We start from the raw sequence: 22,265 nt of genomic DNA, 5'->3' as shown, positions 1-22,265 counted from the left end.
CTTAGAAAGTTGAAAGCTTTATACAAATCATAAGCTTTATCTCCACTTCTAAAAATGAGAAAAAAAGAAAAAGAAAGAAAGAGTCACTACTGTCTATAAATAAGCTCTAAAAATAGAAGGAAGAGCTTCTTCGTCTTCCCGATAAGCCGTGCAAGGCCTAGGGAAGACAAGGTTCTCAAAATGACCTTGCTTTTGGCATGAACTCAAGTATTTATCTAATTTTTCTAAGTTTGATTTATTGAAATAACAAGTCAAGAGCCGACCTATATGATTAAATAAATCCTCCCAAATATTACAATCAAGTCCTCTTTATTTCAATACGTTCCTCAGTACAGATTATATATATCAAAATTGCTCTAATACAATCTTGCGCATGAAGTCCTCTGGTGCTGGAAATCACAAATAGACTCGAAAGAGTTAGCAAACCTCACTGTCAAATTGTTAAAAGTAAAAAAATTCCTCATTTATACTATATATGGTCTCTGTGGGTATATATATATATGTATCTCTCTCTTTCTTTCTGTTTTTATCATTCGACCTGAATTTCTCCCCCTTCTTTGTCGACAGGGAGTAAGTTTACTTCATTCCCTTATCTCATTTTTAAACAAAAATCCAATTGTATAAGTACAATCTTGTTAGGAGAATAACGTGCCTTGATATTAATTTAGCTTAAGATTTATTAACTTTTCTGTTTCATGGCATTAGAAATCAACTTATAAGTTGTTAGGAACATCTTTCTTAAAGAAAATAAGAGCTTTTTGGCTTTTCAAGTATTAAATAATCAAAGTGAGAGAGACAAGATAGTACCTAATCCACCAGTGAATAACTTAAATTGGCCGAGAGCCTGCCTGATGAACATCTCAACACCACTCACCACTATAGCGCCAACATCTGCTGCCTCTTGCAGTAGTCGAGTGTTTCGAGGTGTGTAAACCGCGTCAAAAACCAACTCATACGATTTCAAGGCCACCTAAAAGTAAAGAAAGGTGAAATGAATATAATTCCCAATATATCAAACCGGTTCATGTCATTTCCTCCTAGGTGAGGTGCGCAAGTGTTGTTGAAGACTCATTAGTTCAACGTGGTATCAAAATAGAGAAATATCTTAAGTTAAAGAATGATGCTACTTGCAGTTGGAGTGAGCGACTGCAAGTAGCATTAAATTAAAATATAGCCGAAACCCCTTTACGATCACACGTTAGACAATTCTACCAAAAGAGAGAGAGAGAGAGAGGGAGAGAGAGAGAGAGAGAGAGAGAGAGAGAGAGATTTTAGGTAAATAAATATGCCATTCTCTAACAGTTTGAGATTTTAGAGATAGCAATTTAACAGATGGTTTGTGATGCACCAAGGGAAAGAGAAAGAACCTTAGGAATAGGAGTTTGATCTACGTTAGGCTCCATACCCACAGCCGAAGCATTTGCAAGAATCATCCCTTTCTCAGGGCAGAATTCTTTTAAGAATTCGTATGGTAGAGCTTCACCTGATACTGCCTTGGCAAGAGCTTTTGCTCTCTCTTTTGGAAAATGGAAAAGGGGGACAAGTCACAGTTAAGAAAATTTTGAAAAATAGACCTACAATGCAGCCTTTAGTTGAGATCTGAGATAGGAGTTTACCAAAACTGCGGTTGAAAATAACGAGCCTTGCCCCTCTGCTCCTGGCACCAAATGCTATTGCTCGTCCAGCACCACCTGCTCCAACCAAGACAAACAATTTCCCTGCAAGTGGTGAAGCATTTGACACTTGTCCATTTGCAACTCGTCGTTCTATTTTCACGCAACATAGAAAAAATTCATTAGAAGTCTCATTATCACAATACAAAGAGTGGAATAAATACAATCCAAAGAAAATCAAGCAAAAAATTGTTGCTATATAGTAGGACTTTAAATTTCAAAAGATCATTGGCCTTTTAAAGTCACTCCCGGCTTGTTTGGTATGCTAACTAAACATGATTAAAAAACAAAGCCATGGCCCACATGAGATTTTGGTCTATGTTGCCCTTTTTCAGTCTTATCCAATTCAGCATACCAGACAAGCTCTCAAGGGATTAAAATCATGTTACTAACAAGCCATCAATATGCTATAACAAGGCAAACAAACGGTTTATACATAGACATTCTAACAAAAACTACTAATTATATTCATGTTATTACTTATATAATCATTCTTCATAGTATGGAAGAACCAAAATAGATCATTTTACCTCTAAACGCATCTTCAATAGCAGTTATGCAAGCCTCACAATCAGTATTATAACCAACCAACTTTCCATCAGTAGGGCTTCGAACAATGGTGTTCGCTGCTCCTATGGACTGATCCAGAGCAACACGAAATTTAGAGAAGAGTACCAATTGTGAAGCAGAATTTTGTATAATGAATTACTTGAGATGACAATTTAAAGCCGCCAGTGACCAGATAAACTGCACCCCTGTCTACAACCAGACCCAAACTCCTTTAACACTTTATCTTTTAGTCTAGTTATGCAAATACGCAAGCTGGTCGTGTCAATGAGATCGACAGAAGTCGTGGAGATTGAAGCCCCGTTTTGCCTCCATTACATCTCATCAAGTTAAATTAAATTTTTCTCTCTCATATTTTCAATCATACAATCTTTAATAAAATAATATTAAACATAAATAAAAAACTTTTCATTTTTTTACAACCATTCATTTTTTTTAAAACAAAAGCACTATTCTTCCATTATAATCAAAATTAATGGGAGCCAAATGGGGGCTAAAGAAGATCACGAAAATCACAAAGATTGACGAAGATTATTACTTAACATAATTGTGTATATAATTGTATTTACCATATTTAGGCTGATTACATCTATGATATTTAGATTGATATCACAATTTTATGAGTAGTGACGGATCCATAAAAAAATTAAACACAGGCTAATATGTATAAAAAAAAAAATATTGCACATAAAAGAAAATTACGTAAAAAAAAATTTTTTATAAGACATTTGGGTCGAAGGAACGGGCTGCAGCACGGCCCAGCCCCGTCCCTGGATCCGCCCATGTTTATGAGGTAATACTCTTCCGGTATAATAATACAAGGAATCCCTTAAAGTAAGATCATTCAGTCAAAAGTTTGTTAAGATTTGGGGTCCATCTTAATAAGGTCAACCTTATTAAGAGGAGTGACCCAAGATCTATTTAAGTTGGTCAATATTTCGGTATTTAATCGATGTGGGATTTATTCCCTTAATATGCCCCAACAATATGGTGACTCTTTTTTTAGCAGACCAATTTTGAAATCCATCGGATCGAATAGCTCGTTGGAGCTTACTAGACTCTGATATCATGTTAAGATTTGAGGTTCATCTTAATAAGGTCAATCTTATTAAGAGGAGTGACCCAAAATCTATTTAAGTCGGTCAATATTTCGGTATTTAACCAATGTGGGATTTGTTCCCTTAACAAAGTTTGTCATGTATCAGAACTTACCTCGTAGACTTTATACAATATCCTCAATATTTTTTGGGAATAACTTAACCTCTCAGGTGTGGTTTTCTTGTGATGGTCCACAGTTGACAAAATATTTGTCAACATGTTATTGTTGTGGTTGGTAGTCAACAATTGACAAAATTTTTGTCTACATGTGACTCTTGTAATGGTTGAGGGTTAATAGAATTTTCGTTAATGCGTACTTATTTTTGGGTTGGGCATCTGAGTTCTTTTGTACATTAGTTTCTTGTCAAAAAATTGATGCTTACTAATTATGCAACATCAATTTAATGTAATACTCTTCCTATATAATGCAAGGAATCCCTTAAGGGAAGATCATTCAGTTAAAAGTTTGTTACATCGTAGGCATATGTGAAGATCTGACTAGATTGATTAAGTTAATTTCCCACATTTCTCGACCAAATTAAGCGAAAAAAGAATGAAACCGTTGGACCTTTAGATCAATAAAGATTAGGGGTAAGAATGAAATAACCTCTGATAAAACCAACTCAAACAATTAAGATGAAACACAATTACATACAAAAAGAGCGTCTCCAATAATCATATCCTTGGCCTCTCCGAAAATACCTCAGCTTTGTTCTAAGAAGTTACTAAATCGACGTGCAAAATTTTCATACCTGAGCAAGGGGATGAACTTCATCACAGAATTTTAACACTGCCTCCTTGTGTGGTATCCCAACACTATAAGTTACCGAAGACGTAGAAATTCACACATTAGATATATCCAAAATGTGATCAAAGAAGACTAATACATATCTCTAAAGTAGATGTCTTTGCATTAGAAAGAAATCCAGTCACAAGTATGCCCGACAATAGGACAAGAGTAATACATTTTATTTGGTATTTTGCATTGATTATGAATTCAGAATTCATGTCAAAGATTTTCTTTTTTTATACGATAATTTCATAGAAGTTTGAATGCCCATTATCAAGAAGAACTAAAGCTAGAATCTTGGACAAACGAGCCATACTTAAGAATCTTTGCATCCACTTCAAATCTATCTTAATATTGATGTTACTAATTTGCTCATCAATATGCTAAACTGTTTCAGAAAATGGAGAGTACCTGAAGCCTGTGAAGTCGTTGCACGAGTAAACTTTGAAGAATTCCTCGACATTATCGACTAAGAGAGGAACATAAATTCCATTATATCCTGTATGTCTAAAGGCAGGATTATGCAGAAGTGGACCTTTGCTATGACCTACAGGATTTGAGACTAAACCAAAAATTTGTGTGTCTGAATTCATATATTCTAACTTGTAGACTTGTTTGATGCTGCCTAAAGGTGGCAATCCAGATATGAATTTGTCTCCTATAGATCCACATACTAAGAAGGCACCATATTTTGGGCCCAATAGTTGGCTTATAAGACCTCTATCTCCCACTGCTCTTGCAATTAGTGGCACCTGCATGCATGATCAAAAATTTTACATAAAAAAATAAACGTGTCCCCTCTTGCATAGAATTAACCTTTTACGAAAGTTGTCGATGTGTCAGAATTTTGATAAAAAAAATAAAAAATTTGTCACCATACTATCATTTAAAAACTTGAACTATAGAGATCAGAAGACAAATTTATCTCGACTTGACAACAATGAAAAAAAAGAGAGATGTGTATCTAAATTTGCTCGAGTCGAGCATATATACTTAGTACCTGGCAATGGGTGAGCATGTGGAATATTGGTGCTACATCTGTAATAAAAGACACATCAACCACAAGTTTAATAACATCAGCTCCAGTAGATTGTAGGTCTATAATCAAGTTGCCGAGATTTTCAGTGGTAGGAGTTTCTCCATTCAAATGGCCTGAGACAATTATTTTTGTGTTTGATCTTTTTCTCATAAATTCGTTAAGAACTGCTTCAGTTGCCATCTGAAATATAAGACATATTTTACGAGCACGTATGGTTGTGCGTTAAACTAATTTTCTAAGCCAAGATAAGTAATAATAGAGTTGTGACACGCCTTTGCACAGGCCTGAACAGGTGCACACACATGGATGTGTGGGGTCCACTCTCATGTGTGTACACCTGTACATATCCTGTGCAGGGAGGCTTTTCCTAATAATTTTTCTAGCTTTTAAGCATGTATTATATGTTGGGGACTAACCTCGACGTCAATCTCCACAAACTCTGTGTCAAATTCGATAGCCATTTTGAAAACTTGCAAGCATCTGCATGGATTTGTAGGGCACTTGTGCCTGAGATAAACCCAGATTTCCAATTCAGTCCACCATTAATTTTATGTTAACTTGAGCGTATTACAGGATAATCGAAAATTGTGGATTGGTGCAAAAATGGAAGCCCATTGGAAGAGCCCTAAAATATTTAATTGCAACCTGGGCAACGTAACAATTGCGACGGACTTTTTCCCCAATTTATTTTATTTTTTTGGGGGGAAATTTTAAGCTATAAACACAAGTTCATATTTGGATCATCTATGACTATAAACTACAATAAGTTTCCCTTCTTTGAGCCAACATGCGGAGACAGATTTAGGATCGAACTATTAATCAGACTAATATGTAGAAAAAACTTAATTTAAAAAAAAAAGAATTACAAGATTTTTATTTTTTATTTTTTTACACTAAGAAAATTAAGGGGCGTCCCCTGTAGCTAGGCCAACAAGTTAGGAACTCGCTTATTTATAAGCAAAATTAATACGATGGTTTAATGAAATGCACTTTATAGTTCAAGTTTTTGGACAGTTATATTCATATCGCATAGTATTTATTTGGACCACGTTATAATTGCACTTAAAATCCTGAAATTTTGTTTATTAGCATTTATTTTTCTAATTCTTTTTCAATGCATTTTTATCTTCACGTTAATTAGTGTGTCTAGTCTATAATAATGGTTTCTGTCTAGAATGTCCATTAGGATGACGGTGAAATGACTTATTTTTTCTTACATTACTTTAAAAAAAAAAAAACTACAAAAATGCAACAAATTATGTTTCTCTCATTTCAAAGCACGCAAATAGAATATGTTTATGATAATAAATCAAAGGTTGAAAATAAGAATTCAATGAAAAAAGTTATGGCATAAGTGTTAAAATTAAAAAAAGTTGAGGACCTTAAGTGTAATTAAAATATGGTGCAACAAAAAATAAAAATAAAAAATTTGTGGTGTGAATATAATTGGCTGATATTTGTTTATACAATTGCCGGGTTTTTAAGTTTTCAAGGTTTAAGATTAATGGAGTAAATGTGTTTGTCCAATGGCAGATTTCGGGCGGGGGGCATGGTGGGTCACTTGCCTCACCAATTTTTTTTTTTTATTTGTACATTTTCTACAAAATGCTTAGTTATTATTATTATTATTATTATTATTATTATTATTATTATTATTATTATTATTATTATTATTATTATTATTATTATTATTATTATTATTATTATTATTATTATTATTATTATTATTATTATTATTATTATTATTATTATTATTATTATTATTATTATTATTATTATTATTATTATTATTATTATTATTATTATTATTATTATTATTATTATTTGTGTTTATAAAATAGTTTGACCACCTATAATTTGGATTCAAAGTTCTCTAAATATTTTTTTCTTTCTTAACATGGGATGAGTAAGAAAAAGGTTGTTTGTTCGGAAGTAACTTTAACCATGTTAAAATAAGTAATTCTTTTTTTCTTTTTTCATTAACTTTCATTGGTAAAGAATGTTGACGTCAAAATTAGTAAGGATAATTTTGAACCAACTTTAAGAAAAAAGGCGATTTATGCTTTAAAAAGACCATAAAAAATGTCTTTTAAGTGTGATTGTGTCATAAGTCGTTATATGAGTTCACTTGCCTTTTACAAGAGTCCTATTCAACTATTTATACATAGTTTCAGTCGAAATTACATCAAATCAATCAAATCAGCAACAGTGCTGAGTTCGGAACTCGAGTCGCCAAATTCTCTTGTGATTGGTCGATGAAACCGGTGATCATGTGTCAATGTATTACCCAGGTAATGATGACCTGTAAGGGGCTGGAGTTCAAGGACTTGGAATTGGTTGTTCCGGGCGACGATAATATCACTTGTGGCAAGTGTATTTGATTGATAGGGTGATATGACAAGGGGTAATCATGATATTTTTCTGAAATAACGGCGGGTTTGTCCGACCTGGGAGTATGGGCCGAACTAACATTTAACTAAGAGAGGATTAGTGAACTATTTTTATTAGGTCGGAGTTCGGATGTCAACAGTTACCCCCCAGGTCAGTTCTTCCGTAGGGGGGCTGACCTCAGTGATGCTTTCTCCATAAAGAACATTCATTGCTGTGACAAGTGTCATCTTTTGATGTGGATGAGTTGTACGCCATTTATAAGTAGCTTCTTTAGCAAGCTTGGCTAAGACTACGTCGTTTTGTCTCTCAGGGTTTTGAGTCGTTGATTTTTTCCCTCCATTTTTGGATGAACGGTTCAGATCGTGCCCTCTCAGCTTCTCTTTCTTTAAATTCCTTTTTGGTCAGTCATTTCTCCTCCTATTTTGCTGGTTTACTTTCTCAAATATTCAGGCCATCTCCTGAGTTCGTATTTCCATATTCGAGTGAGCTCGTTTTCCCAGTTCGCTTCCTAGGTATTCTTCTGTTCTTATCTGCTTCCTCTTTTCAGTTTGTGCTTTATTTCCTAGTCTATACATGAGTTCGGACGAGTCTAGAGTTCATTCCTAGGGCAACCAGCAAGAAGAGTCAGTCTCTTTCTCAATGAGTTCGTCTTCTAGTTGTAAAGAATTTTTTACCCTTGTTCCTATTTCTATAATTAACCCTATCGACTTAGGGCATCCTGTCATGGACTTCAGATGTGAGGGTTCCAAGGGAGCAAGTAGATCCAGTAATGGTGTTGAGGAGAGTAATTTTGGGGAGTGGGGGGCGAGTTCTTATAGGTCGGTTGTAACAGGGGATATGTTAGCCAACTGGCGAGCTAAATACGCCATCCCTAGTTCAGTAGTGATGATAATACCAGAACCATCTGATCGAGCTGACACACCTCCTGAGGAATGTGTTGCTCTGAACTCGGCTATCTTTCAGGTCGGTCTTAGACTTTTCTTTCCTAGAGCGATTCGTAAATTCCTTTCTTCTTGGGACATAGCCCCCACGCGGCTATGCCCTAACGGGTGACGAATCTTAATAGCCACCCTTATTCTATGTAACCAAATGGGGAATCCCGAGCTAAGTGTCCAACAATTCGATTCTCTGTTTACTTTTAAGGATGATGGGAAGAACTTGGGTTGGTGGTACACAAGCGTTAGGCCCAGGACAAGAGGTTCTTCGGTGTTAGACACTCCTTCCTCAATTAAGAAATGGAAGGAAGAGTGGTTCTATGTATCGAAAGAGTGGCAGTTTCATTCTATCGAGGTGAATAGGGAGGACGTGGTTCCCAGGCTCTATCTTTCTTTATGTAAGTGTCTTTTTGGGCTTTAGTCTTTTAGCAAGGCGTATGTTGACAAAGTATTAACCTCGGTATTTTTTCCTTTGTACAAATTACAAGAAGGAGATGCTAACCAAAGATACACAGAGATTAGCTGAGGTAATAAGATCATTACCTAAAAAACAAAGGTCCTGTAAGTTTGTGATCTCAGATTCGAACTTATATCAGTCCGGTTTGTTGCAAGTACGAGCTTCAAGTTCGGCTCCATCCAGTTCAAGTAATATTTTGACCCTCATTTGTGGTCGTGGTTTCTTTATGTATATACATATTTATTGAGCGTTTCACTGTTTTCTCAGATCATCAAGACAAGATGCGGGGCTACAAGGCAGCGGCTGCGGCCAAAGGAAAAAAGAGAGATGTCCCAGAACGGTTGGAGAGCCGTTCTAAAGAGGTGAAGGAGGAGGTTCCATTGAAGAGTAATCGATCTGCGCCCCCGGTAGCACTGAGGATTCCTAAGGCAGTGCCTTTACCAAGCCCTACCTTGCCGTTTCCTTCTTTGCCTTCCCCAACTGCCCCCTCTGCTGTAGGGACCAGTTTTGCGAACTTGCAGGATCGGTGCCCAGATTTACAGAGGCAAAGCTAGGAAAGTTTGGTGGGATACCGACTAGAGATATTTTTAGATTATCTCCGAGCTCCTTCTTCTTCCAGGGGAATAACTGTCGCACTCACTTCACCATTGAGGGAGTCAGCCAATATGCTTACCCGAAGCTAGGGTGAGAGAGAGCAGGGCTATCTGAATGAGATGCCCATTGGTGAGGCATTGGTCACTGCTCAGCTCCATGGTCACCAATCAGTTTTATACATGATGGCAGTGGTGGATAAGGTATACCTATTACTTAACTTTTGATCAATTTTATAACTGTTTTAATAACTTACTTGATTTTTTATTTTTGAAAAATAGGTGAAATCCGAGCTGGGCAAACTCCTAGAGGCAAATGATCAGGCCTTCAATCTTTATAACAGCATGGAGGCTGAAAAGGTCCAGTTCGCTCTGAAAGAGAAGGAGTATGAAGAGAAGCTGAATCAGATGGGGATCGAGCTGAACTCCAGGATCGATGTTGAGGAGAGATTGATGGGAGAGATCAAGGCATTGAGGGCCTCGGAGGAAGAGGCCAGAGCTCGGGCAGAAGAGGAAAGCAGCAAAGTCAGAGGGGCCATCCAGAAGGTATAAGGGACCAATGAAAGGACAAGAGAGGCCACCAAAAGGGCTAAAGAGGCTGAGGCCAAGGTTGACAGAGTGGTGGAGGCCTGGAAGGAGTCCTTCGAGTTTGACGTCATAGCCCAGGATGTCTACGTGGTAGCACTGGAGGAGCTGGCGAGGCACATCAGGAAGGAGAGGCCTGATTTTGATATGGCCTTTCTGGATAAGGTGCTGGAGGGTCAGAAGGAGGAGCTGCGGAGGTTGTCTGAGTCTGTAGGAGTTCGGGTATTATCGGCAGCCCAGGATATTGAAGATAACATCCCAGCCCCTCAGGACCCCTAGGCGATTAAAAATATTGTTTTTGGTATTTAGTTTTCCAATATGTTCTTAGCTTATAAGTGAACTTTGTTTTGACTTTTTATGACATTTTGTTTAAAATGGATAATTGTATATGTTCAGTATGGTTTCTTTTTACCGGTAGCCCAAGATGATGAAGATAATTTTATTTATTTATTTTTTTTTTTACACAATACCTCACAAACTTAGCTAAATTTGTAAGAGCGTTGCAATAGCACGTATAATTACCTTGAATAAATTTTACCTAGTTGTGCAGTACCTGTTTTTCAAACCAGGCTTATGCATTGGGCATTTTTACTAAGTGTAGTGCCACATACGACCTTAGCTTGTCCTGCGTGTAGAGCAGGGCCTTGAAAATTTCCACTAGAGGTTGCAGTACGTACGACCTTAGATCAGCCTACGTACGGAGCAGGGCTTTATAAGATTCTTTAGGAGGAATTTTCCACTAAGTGTCGCAGCACATACGACCTTAGATCGGCCTGCATATGGAGTAGGGCTTTATAAGATTCCTTAGGAGGAATTTTCCACTAAGTGTCGCAGCACATACGACCTTAAATCGGCCTACGTATGGAGTAGGGCTTTATAAGATTCCAACAGATTGCTGAATAAAATGTTCAAAAATAGGAAGTCCCTTTTTATTGATGTGATTGACATTACAATGGGGCTTTATATGGGCTTTTTTCGTTTACTGATAGTACTGCTTAAGATGTTCGACATTCCGAGGATGGGATAACGGCCCACCCCCTAAGTCTTCCAGTTCATATGCCCCTTTTAGCAGGACCTTCGTTATCAGATAAGGACCTTTCCAATTCAGACCCAGGCATCCGCTGTCGATCTCTCTTGTGGGGAGGAATACCTTCCGTAAGACGAGGGATCCTACCTCAAATTCTCTTTTTCGCACTTTTTGATTGTAGCAATTGGCGTTCCGCTGTTTGTAAACGGTATTCTTGAGTTCGACGTCATTCCTTTTTCTCCTCGATTAGGTCGAGTTCCGTGCGAAGAGCTATGTGGTTCATTTCTTTGTCGTAATCAGTTATGCGCAGCGAGGGAATGTTGATTTCTAGTGGGATCACGGCCTCTATGCGTGCTCGTCCTTGCAGTAGTCCGATAAGATCATAGCACACTGGGGAGTTCTTCGGCCCATTCTCCTTTAAACAAGTCGAGTTTTGCTTTCAATGTGTGCTTAATAATCTTGTTAATGGCTTTGACTTAGCCGTTTGCCTGTGGATGGTTCGGTGATGAGAAATGTTTCTTGATGCCGAACTCTTCACAGAAATTCGAAAGTTGTACATTGTCGAACTGTTTTCCATTATCCGCAACAATGGAGTGAGGTATGCTGAACCTACATATCACTGATTTCCACAAAAAGTTGGTTTTTTTTGTTCAGTGATGGTGGCAAGGGGCTCTGCCTCGACCCATAGTGAAGTAATCCACTGCGACGATGACGAATTTTACCCCTCCTTTTCCAATGGGCATGAGTCCAATTAGGTTGACCCTCCATTTTGCAAAGGGCCAAGGTGCTATTACTGGGTTTAGTTTGCGCAGTGGAGTATTTATGATGGGGTCTCTTTAGCTCGTTAAAGGCGTCCTAGCATTCTTTAGTCCATTGGAACTTCTTTCCTCCTCGTAAAGTGTCGAAGAAGGGTTTGCAGCGGTCCGTAGATTTGGAGACGAACTGACTGAGGGCGGCAACCCTTCTGGTTAAACATTTTACCTCTCTGGGTTTGGTTGGAGGCTTCATTTTGATGACAGCTTGTATTTTTTCAGGATTTACCTCGATTCCTCGGTTGTTTATAATGTAACTTAGGAATCTTCCAGAACTGACCCCGAAAGCACATTTCCTCGGGTTCAACTTCATTCCATACTTTCTCAGTATATCAAACATTTCGATCAGGTGCTAACAGTAGTCCTTAGCCTTGATGCTTTTGACCAGCATATCATCAACATACACTTCCATTATCTTTCCGATCTACTGGGAAAACATGGAATTCACAAGTCATTGGTAGGTGGCGCTAGCGTTTTTTAGACCAAATGGCATTACTCTGTAGCAGTAAAGACCTCAGTTAGTTAAAAATGAGGTATGTTCCTGATTTGGGCCATACATCAGTATCTGGTTGTATCCAGAATACGCGTCCATGAAGCTAAGTAGCTCATGTCCGACAGTGGCGTCCACCATTTGATCTATTCTCAACAATGGAAAGCTGTCTTTGGGGCATGCTTTGTTGAGATCGGTGAAATCTATGCATACCCTCCAATCTCCGTTGTGTTTTTTCACAAGGGCCGAATTCGCGACCCACTTCGGATATTTCGCTTCACGGAGGAAACCGTTGGTCAACAGCTTTTGCACCTCTTTGTTGAGTACTTCATATCTTTCAGGGTTCAGAGGTCATCGTTTTTGCTGCTTTGGCCGAATTGAAGGATCCACCTGTAATTTGTGGCATGCAATACTGGGATCTATTCCTCTCATGTCACTGTGCTCCCAAGCGAAGACATCAAGGTTCTGTTTAAGGAAAGCCACAATCTTGCTCCGGGTGGAGGGTTGTAGCGCGCACCCGACTTTGAGCTCCTTTGTTTGGTCCTTGGCACAGACTCAAACTCCTTCTAGTTCTTTAACGGGTTCTCCGCTTTCGATACTGGTCCGTGGGTCTAAGGAAATGAGTTTGGATTCCTATATGTTTGTCATATATACTCTCGGGGAGTTACGTTGATGGCTGGCACAGGTTGTCCATTGACATCTTTCAGCGAGTTCCCTGTTTCCTTTGACTTCCCCCACACCATGGAGTGTGGGGAACTTGATAGAATATTGATATAGGGAAAATGCTGCTCTTAGGTTGAAGAGTAGGAGCTATCCCATCGCAGCGTCATAAGGTGAAGGGGTGTCGAACACCACGAACTCGGAGTTCGTCTTCACCTGCCGGGGTGCTGATCCAAACTCAACTTTGAGTTTGATTGATCCTTTGGCAGAAGTCAAGGCTCCGCTTAATACTAGGACCATATTTGGGTATGGTGGAAGGAAGTTAGCAGGGATATCCATTCATTTAAGGGTGTTGCTGAATAGGATGTTCAGAGCGCTTCCTGTATCCACCAAGACTTTGGGGATAGTTACCCCGGCCACAGGCAACAAGATTACCATAACTCCGTGGTAAGGATGTGGGTCCGCCTCCTTCTCGTCAAAGGACAGTTGCTCATCTGTAGCTTTTTTGAGATTCTTTTCCGTTATGCCGATCTCCGAGAGATCCGCAACGATTGGTCTCTTCGATCTGGCTTCCTCGACTTGCATGTTCATTCTACTCCTTAGCATATTGACTTGTGGTCTTGCCAGGTTGACGTTGCAGGCCTTTACAGTAACTTGATCTCCTTGGGTAATTCCAGTCCCATAAGGAGTGGGGAATTTCACGCAATAATGATAAATTGACATGGCAGCTTTTAGTTCGAGCAAAATGGGCCGTCTCAATATTGCATTGTAATTGGACGGCAAATCGACCACCACAAAATTCGCTACGATCCTTCTTTAGCGAGAAGCTTCGCCCAGCTCCACAATAAGGACGATCTGACCTAGGGCTTCGATAGGATCCCTAAAAAATCCCTGTAGCTTCCTTGGATACGGTTGGAGGTAGTGGACTGATATTTTCAACTGCCTCAAGGTTCGTGAGTACAGTATGTTGACCGAACTTCCATTGTCCACTAGAGTGTGGTGGACTTTTACTCCAACAACCATCATTGTGACCACCAGGGTGTCACTCTGGTCTTGAAGGATTCCTTCAAAATCTTCTTCCGTGAACCAGAACGATTCAGGGTCTATGCAGGTCTTAGGGGTTTGATTTCAATAGTTCGGTACGGTTTTTGCACTTCGGGCTTGCCTTCGCCTGGCCCTTCTAGATCCTTCAATACACTGATTTCCGCCCATCATCATTTTGATTTCGGCATGTGCGGGTGGGTTACGGTTAGGGATTGCCTGCTGGGCTCGTGTGGGAGCCCCCTGTAGCAATGGCTGCTACGTCGTAGGTTGATCTGCTTCTTTTGGCTTGGCAACAAACTCCTGTAACCGACCTCTTCGAATTAAGGATTCAACTTTCTCTTTAAAGTCCCGGCAATTATCAGTGTCATGGCCCATCATCCTGTGGTATCGGCAGTATCATCCCTGGCGTTGTCCTGTCTGTCGATCCTTTAGAATTATAGGTCTGCGAAATGCCTCTTTTGTATTGGCTTGCATGAATGTCTCTTCCAATGAGGCTTTGAGTGGGTGGTACTCCCGGAACTTGTATGGCTGAGCCCTGAGACGTTCTCTTTTTCTTCTGTCCTTCTTTCTTTCGGGCTGGGGACTACGTCTTGGTTTTTTTTCTTTCATCATATCGCTGAGGTCAGTTTCGCGTCTTGCTTTCTCTTGGTCAGAGGTTGGTTCTTCAGCGCTTATGTATTTCTCAGCTCGATTCAGGAACTCGTGATAAGTCCTCGGATCGTCCTCGTGTACTGACCACCAGAATCTTGTTTTGGGTCTTAGTCCTGCTAATACAGCCATGAGTTCTGCATCATCAGATATGTTTTCCACTTCCATGGATTGCTTGTTGAACCTGCTCAGATAGCTTTTGAGGGATTCACTTCTTCCCTACTTGATACTCACTAGACGTTCTTTGGGTGTGGTTCTGGCCTTGGAGCCCATGAACTGGACCAAGAATGCCGTTGTCAGATCATTCCAATCCTTAATCGACCTCTCGTGTAGTCTCCTAAACCATCTTTGGGCTTTGTCTCCCAGAGTCGAGGGAAATGTCCGGCATATGATTGCGTTGCTTGCTCCCTGTAGTTCCATCTACAAGATGTATTTGTCAAGATGGCTGAGGGGATCACCATCCCCTTAGTATGCGGCGATCTGGAGAATTTTCAATTTTTCAAGTAATGGTTCCATAAGGACATCCTCGGTGAAGGGGGAATGTCGTTTGGTTTGGTAACCTTCAGTGCCACCTTTGTTTTTAGCCTCCAGTTCGGCGATACATTTTTTAAGCGCGCTTAATTCGGGTTCTGTTTATTCCAAAAGACATTTCAGGTCGGTTTGTCCTTGCGTAGGAGTCAGCGAGTGATGGGTCCCCAATCTGTCGAACACACTTGCAGTCCTTCCCACCCCGGGTTTCTTGCTTTTGGCCTCGTCAGTTCAACTTCTTGATGATTCTCCTCTTGAAAAGTGGAGGGTCCTCCTGATGGGGGGATGCCTTGCCTTTGTCCTTACAAGGGAGATTCCACCTCGGTATCTGGTGGGGACGAATAGGCTTGGCTCCTTTCCAGTCGTCCCACTGCATTTGTCAATTTTTTCAAGGCTTCCCTCATTGTGGTCATTTGAGGGTCCTGCCATTGTGGAGAATTCAGTGGTATACTCGTTTCATGAGGGTGGGTGTGAGATGGATTTCTGGAACTTGAGCTATGACTCGTGACTCTTGAAATTTTTGTGGAGCGAATGAGACTATTTTTCACAATTAGGGCCCTCCTTCTAGTGCCAAACCGCTGACGTCAAAATTAGCAAGGATAATTTAAAACCAGTTTTAAGAAAAAAGGTGATTTAAGCTTGAAAAAGACCATAAAAAATGTTTTTTAAGTGTGATTGTGCCATAAGTCGTTATATGAGTTCACTTGTCTTTTACAAGAGTCATATTCAACTATTTATACATAGTTTCAACCAAAGTTACATCAAATCATTCAAATCAGCAACAGTGTCGAGCTCGAAACTCGGGTCGCCAAATTCTCCTGTAATTGGTCGATGAAGGCGGTGATCATGTGTCAATGTATTACCCAGGTAATGATGACCTGTAAGGAGTTGGAGTTCGAGGGGTTGTAATTGGTTGTTCTGGGTGGCGATGATGTCACCTGTGGTAAGTGTATTTGATTGATAGGGTGATGTAACAAGGGGTAATCATGATGTTTTTCTGAGAGAACGACGGGTTTGTCCGACCTGAGAGTATGGGCCGAACTTACATTTAACTGAGGTGGGATTAGCGAACTGTTTTTATTATGTCGGAGTTCGGATGTCAACAAAGAAATTTATTAATTTTAGAACTTACTTTAGTACTTATAAGCAAACTTTTCTTAAGCTTGGACAAACACGAACAGCTTGATTTTCATTACGAGCAATTCTTTCCACTAGAGATTCGCTATAACAAAATAGAAAATTGTGTTTCATGCCGTTAATTACATGAAATTATTTTATTTTTATTTTTTTTGGAAATAGCATATCCTCTAGTAGAATTATTGTATAGATACTGCAATTTTATCCTTCTCGGTTCACCTGGAATCATTTTTCTTAATCATTTTCCTAAAAGAAACCTCCTTTTTTTTATTGGATTTGATTAATGGCCCATCTTAGTTCACCCCAGATAATAGATTGTCTCAGTCAAGGGTGAATCCAGGGGTCGAGTTCAGCTAGAGCGAACTGCGAGCGTTGAAAGTTTACTATCGATGGCCAACGTCCGTGATAGCGGGGTTGTTTATTAATATTTAATTAAATAATATTCAAAAAATCGTACGGATTAAGAACTAGAAAAACTAGATACACCACTATAACTATAACTATGTACGAACTTTCATTTTGAATAAAAAAAACTGTTCCATAATTTGCAAAATACCCTAATTTATTTTTCAATTAAATAGGCAATATATATTAACAAAATGTCAATATTAGTTATATTAATACAATTAAAATTATTTATGTACTTATATTAATTTTATGTGCTTGTATGATTTCACTTTTTTGCAACCGATTTTTTGTGAATGAAAAGTAAAACCTTTTATTAATTAAATAAGTTTTGCTGAAAGATTTTTTATGAGACTAAGGCTATTTTTTCTACAAATTCATCTACCATTAATTGACAAAACTATCAAATCATTTGATTAGAGGGGAAAAAAAAGAAAAAGAAAATCAAGAAGAGAGACAAAGCACCGATTAAAATGTTTCTACTTGCATTAAACCAGTAAAATTGAATATATAATATTTTGTTACATTGTGTGCTAAAAATCAGCAAGTGTCATGATGGTAAAGTGGTTAATATATTTGAGGAATGTAGCAAGTTCAAATTACCTTCCTTGCATTTGTTTTAGTAAAAATTATAAAAAATATTATACTTAAGAGTTTCGAACACAAGATCTTCAATTCAATAGTGAAAAAGCTAACCAACTGAGCTACCAAAAAAATTTGTTGTTAATATGAATTATTAATTATATAATATAATCTAAAAATTCTATTTATTATCAGGAAAAAAATTCACCCCGACGAAGATCGCTCTAACTCGCCACCACTTAGATCTGCCACTGGTCTCAATTAAATAAGAAATTATTAGAAATAAGTAATATATTTGAGATTATCAATTTTCAATTAATTACTAAAATGTTGGTACAAAATTATTATATTGAGAGATGAGTGGTTGAGAATTAAAGAATAACATTAGGATTGTGTTGAGAGATGTACCGTAATTGAAGTAAGATCGTAGAAGTTGGCTGAACAGTATCACGTAATGGTGGGTCATATTTATGAGGAATCTATCCCCCCACTTAACCATGTCCACAACATGAGCAGACAATGTCTTCATCATTTAAGTACATCATTCCAAATTCGAGGAGATAAGTGCTCATAGTTCATTATCAAATCAAAATCAAGGGTCCACGTTTTTCCCATAAAATACACATAATTAATACTCGGAGATGAGTGATTGAGAATTAAAATTCAATAATAGAAAATTGGGACAAAATATTTTTCCTCGATTTCAAAGTACGGAAACAAAATGTTTTGATCAAGGATGAGATTTGTTAATTAGTAAAAAGTTGAAGATAAAAATTTGATTTAAAAAAAAAAAAAAAAGAAGGTTAAGAACATGAGTTCTACAATGAACAAATGTAAATGACCTTAAATATAACTTTTTGTGATGCATATTTCCTATCATGTGCACTTCTTTGGTATGACCTATCTACTCTTCCAATGAGTTGACTAAAACTTTCCTTTTAAAAAATACATGAGAAAATCTTAAAATATAGAGATTAGGTTTTTCAATAATTTATCTCAATCGAAAACTAATTCACTGTCTCAAGTTTTGCTAATGACCTACTTCTACATGGGAGCCTATGAATTATGAACACGTTATTAGGTTCTACTCGTTATCTAGCCACTATATAAGGACTCATCGAGTCCGTACGTCTTAATGAGACGATAAGATTCTAACTTATAGTTTATGAACTTCAACTAGGAGAGCTTGCCTTGCTATCTTGTTTGGCCGAAGTAGTTGCTTGAAAACTACATTGGTGTAGCATCGATACCTAAAACAATATCCCACGTCGTGTCTCCAATCCAAATCCATTCGCATCATTCCTAATTCATACTTTGTTATAGACATCCTTTTTGAGAAGCGTAAAGGTGTTTGCTGGGCACTTGCTCACTTAATGTAGCAAGGATTTTCATTGTGATTTCAAAACAACTCACACCACTTAAAATTTAAATCATATGCGAGTCGAGAAGAGGACTCTTCACCTGTTTCTCTTGTTTATACTTACATAAAAAAGTTACCAGAGAGAAATGGGATGAAGATAAAATTATTAGTACATACCTGAAGGAGACAATTGAAGGTAAAATTCTTTGTTTTAAGAGTTGTTCAATCTCTGAAATGTGGGAGAAAGACATGGATCCAATGCAAAGCTCCACAAGATCTGCTCCTTGATCCTTAGCTAACTGCATGGAAGCTACCATTTCTTCCTTGCTCTCACATTCCAATGATGTGTAAACTAACAAGTTACTCTTAAAACCCATGAGAGATGAGAAAGACAGACAGACAGAGAGAGGAGAGAAAAATCAAAAAGTCATTGGGAAGAAATATGGAGTTGAGCATGTAGGTAGAGTCATTAATAGAGAGAGGAGTCACATTACTTGTACAAAATTAGTTGACAACGTTGGTTTACAAAACAACATATACACCAATCATTTCAAAAATACTTTTTTAAATTATTTGAAATCAAAGGCCAAAATTCTGTCAACACTTATTTTTTCAACTATTTTTATCAACTTGTTTTGTACAACTAGATTAATTGGAGAGAGGTTACGAATTTTTGAGAATTATTTTATTTTTATTTTTTGGAAACAATGCTATATCCAACCTCAATCTTGCTCGAAAAAAAATCTACGTGGCAATATATAATAGGTCTAATTAAATGAATATATTTAAAAGTAATGTTATTTGCAAAAACTATTTATCCATCAACAATTTATGTGACATTAAGATAATTGTCACATCCTCTTATAAATTCAGGATGAATTTTAATTCATTTGAGAATGTGACCGTGACTCATTGTTACATATATTGCTAATGGGGTCATTTAATGTCACAAATGTTGTCGCGTGGACTCTTGTTGAAATCAGAAGAATGAGATAGCTTCACTCTTTTGGTTGTGCCTCAAATCTTCAAATCTTCTTTTCTAGAACACTGAGAAAAAGGAAAAAAAAAAAATGGAAGAAATGTGAATCTAAAATCAGTTGGGCGAAATAAGTAATTTTGAAATTATGTTACTTTTAAACACACTCAAAAGCATGCACACTGAAATTGTGACATTTTCTCCACTCCCTCACAGTTGAAGTAGTTGCACAACGGAAAAATGATCATTTTTTAATTACTAGTAAGCATATTTTGAGGAGTAATGCTATTTAGTGTCCTTGGATTACAATTCCAGTTTATGTGACGTTAATGTGGCATTAAATGATATATGAATAGTGGTTGAGAATTAAAGAATAACATTAGGATTGTGTTGAGAGATGTACCGTAATTGAAGTAAGATCGTAGAAGTTGGCTGAACAATATCACGTAATGGTGGGTCATATTTATGAGGAATCTATCCCCCCACTTAACCATGTCCACAACATGAGGAGACAATGTCTTCATCATTTAAGTACATCATTCCAAATTCGAGGAGATAAGTGCTCATAGTTCATTATCAAATCAAAATCAAGGGTCCACGTTTTTCCCATAAAATACACATAATTAATACTGGGAGATGAGTGATTGAGAATTAAAATTCAATAATAGAAAATTGGGACAAAATATTTTTCCTCGATTTCAAAGTACGGAAACAAAATGTTTTGATCAAGGATGAGATTTGTTAATTAGTAAAAAGTTGAAGATAAGAATTTGATTTTTTTTTTTTTTTTAAAAAAAAAGGTTAAGAACATGAGCTCTACAACGAACAAAGGTAAATGACCGTAAATATAATTAACGTGTAGTGCAAAACTTTTTGTGATACATATTTCCTATCATGTGCACTTCTTTGGTATGACCTATCTACTCTTCCAATGAGTTTGACTAAAACTTTCCTTTTAAAAAATACATGAGAAAATCTTAAAATATAGAGATTAGGTTTTTCAATAATTTATATCAATCGAAAACTAATTCACTGTCTCAAGTTTTGCTAATGACCTACTTCTACATGGGAGCCTATGAATTATGAACACATTATTAGGTTCTACTCGTTATCTAGCCACTACATAAGGACTCATTGAGTCCGTTCGTTTTAATGAGATGATAAGATTCTAAACTTATAGTTGATGAACTCAACTAGCCAAGATTCACAAAGAGAGCTTGCCTTGCTAGCTTGTTCAAAGATATTCTTATCCATCATTAAAAGTTTACAACAAAATCCTTTGAGACGCCCTCTATAAATTAGCAGACCAATAAGTTGGTAAACAACTTTTTGAGCCTTTCAATCTATTGGTCTAAAAGTTGAAAAAAATTTAATTATTAATTTTTGGGCTTTTCGATCCAATTGACCTAAAAGTAGAAAAAATTATATAAAAGAAATATAAAAAATATATATTAATAATGAGTGCTAAGATGCACACAGGCTCGCAGTCAAACGCTTTCGTTGATCGCTAAATTAGGGCATGAGTCCTAGGCGTACCAACCTTGGACAGAAATGAACAATAATGGTGACAATCTTAATTGCAGAACAATAATTCTAGTTGTACAAAAATTATTTCACAGAAGTGATACAGAAGTCTCACATGTGTTTGTTTTAAGAGTTGTTCAATCTCTGAAATGTGGGAGAAAGACATGGATCCAATGCAAAGCTCCACAAGATCTGCTCCTTGATCCTTAGCTAACTGCATGGAAGCTACCATTTCTTCCTTGCTCTCACATTCCAATGATGTGTAAACTAACAAGTTACTCTTAAAACCCATGAGAGATGAGAAAGACAGACAGACAGAGAGAGGAGAGAAAAATCAAAAAGTCATTGGGAAGAAATATGGAGTTGAGCATGTAGGTAGAGTCATTAATAGAGAGAGGAGTCACATTACTTGTACAAAATTAGTTGACAACGTTGGTTTACAAAACAACATATACACCAATCATTTCAAAAACACTTTTTTAAATTATTTGAAATCAAAGGCCAAAATTCTGTCAACACTTATTTTTTCAACTATTTTTGTCAACTTGTTTTGTACAACTAGATTAATTGGAGAGAGGTTACGAATTTTTGAGAATTATTTTATTTTTATTTTTATTTTTTGGAAACAATGCTATATCCAACCTCAATCTTGCTCGAAAAAAAATCTACGTGGCAATATATAATAGGTCTAATTAAATGAATATATTTAAAAGTAATGTTATTTGCAAAAACTATTTATCCATCAACAATTTATGTGACATTAAGATAATTGTCACATCCTCTTATAAATTCAGGATGAATTTTAATTCATTGGAGAATGTGACCGTGACTCATTGTTACATATATTGCTAATGGGGTCATTTAATGTCACAAATGTTGTCGCGTGGACTCTTGTTGAAATCAAAAGAATGAGATAGCTTCACTCTTTTGGTTGTGCCTTAAATCTT

At 37.3% G+C, this 22,265-nt stretch overlaps 1 protein-coding gene across 2 annotated transcripts; it reads right to left on the bottom strand.

The window, feature by feature from the left end:
* Window positions 1–94: 94 nt before the first annotated feature.
* On the bottom strand, window positions 95–21,693 carry LOC111367900 (bifunctional 3-dehydroquinate dehydratase/shikimate dehydrogenase, chloroplastic-like). 2 transcript variants are annotated; one of them, XM_022989009.1, is made up of 11 exons: window positions 21,468–21,693; window positions 18,996–19,052; window positions 5,584–5,674; window positions 5,129–5,347; window positions 4,540–4,880; window positions 4,091–4,154; window positions 2,204–2,312; window positions 1,617–1,766; window positions 1,368–1,516; window positions 808–970; window positions 95–389 (listed from the first exon to the last, which is right to left on the bottom strand). In XM_022989009.1, the coding sequence occupies exons 1-11, from the start codon at window positions 21,608–21,610 to the stop codon at window positions 346–348; spliced, it is 1,530 nt and encodes a 509-aa protein (XP_022844777.1). In that variant the 5' UTR covers window positions 21,611–21,693; the 3' UTR covers window positions 95–345. The 2 variants fall into 2 exon arrangements, with proteins under 2 accessions (XP_022844777.1, XP_022844776.1); XM_022989008.1 differs by lacking the exon at window positions 21,468–21,693 and having other exon boundaries at window positions 18,996–19,277.
* Between the last annotated feature and the right edge of the window lie 572 nt (window positions 21,694–22,265).

This window comes from Olea europaea, chromosome 18 (genome assembly GCF_002742605.1).
Source record: "Olea europaea var. sylvestris chromosome 18, O_europaea_v1, whole genome shotgun sequence".
In the NCBI taxonomy this organism is placed as follows: domain Eukaryota; kingdom Viridiplantae; phylum Streptophyta; class Magnoliopsida; order Lamiales; family Oleaceae; genus Olea; species Olea europaea.
Note: the sequence above shows the minus strand (reverse complement) of the source record. Positions and strands in the feature narration are given on the sequence as shown.

Coding starts and splice junctions, on each gene's coding strand:
- LOC111367900 (XM_022989009.1), bottom strand. CDS start 21,610: ATGGGTTTTAAGAGTAACTTGTTAGTTTACACATCATTGGAATGTGAG. Junction 5,675..18,995: donor CCTTCAATTGTCTCCTTCAG/GTATGTACTAAT, acceptor GGTTTATCTCAG/GCACAAGTGCCCTACAAATC. Junction 1,517..1,616: donor TATTTTCAACCGCAGTTTTG/GTAAACTCCTAT, acceptor ATTTTCCAAAAG/AGAGAGCAAAAGCTCTTGCC.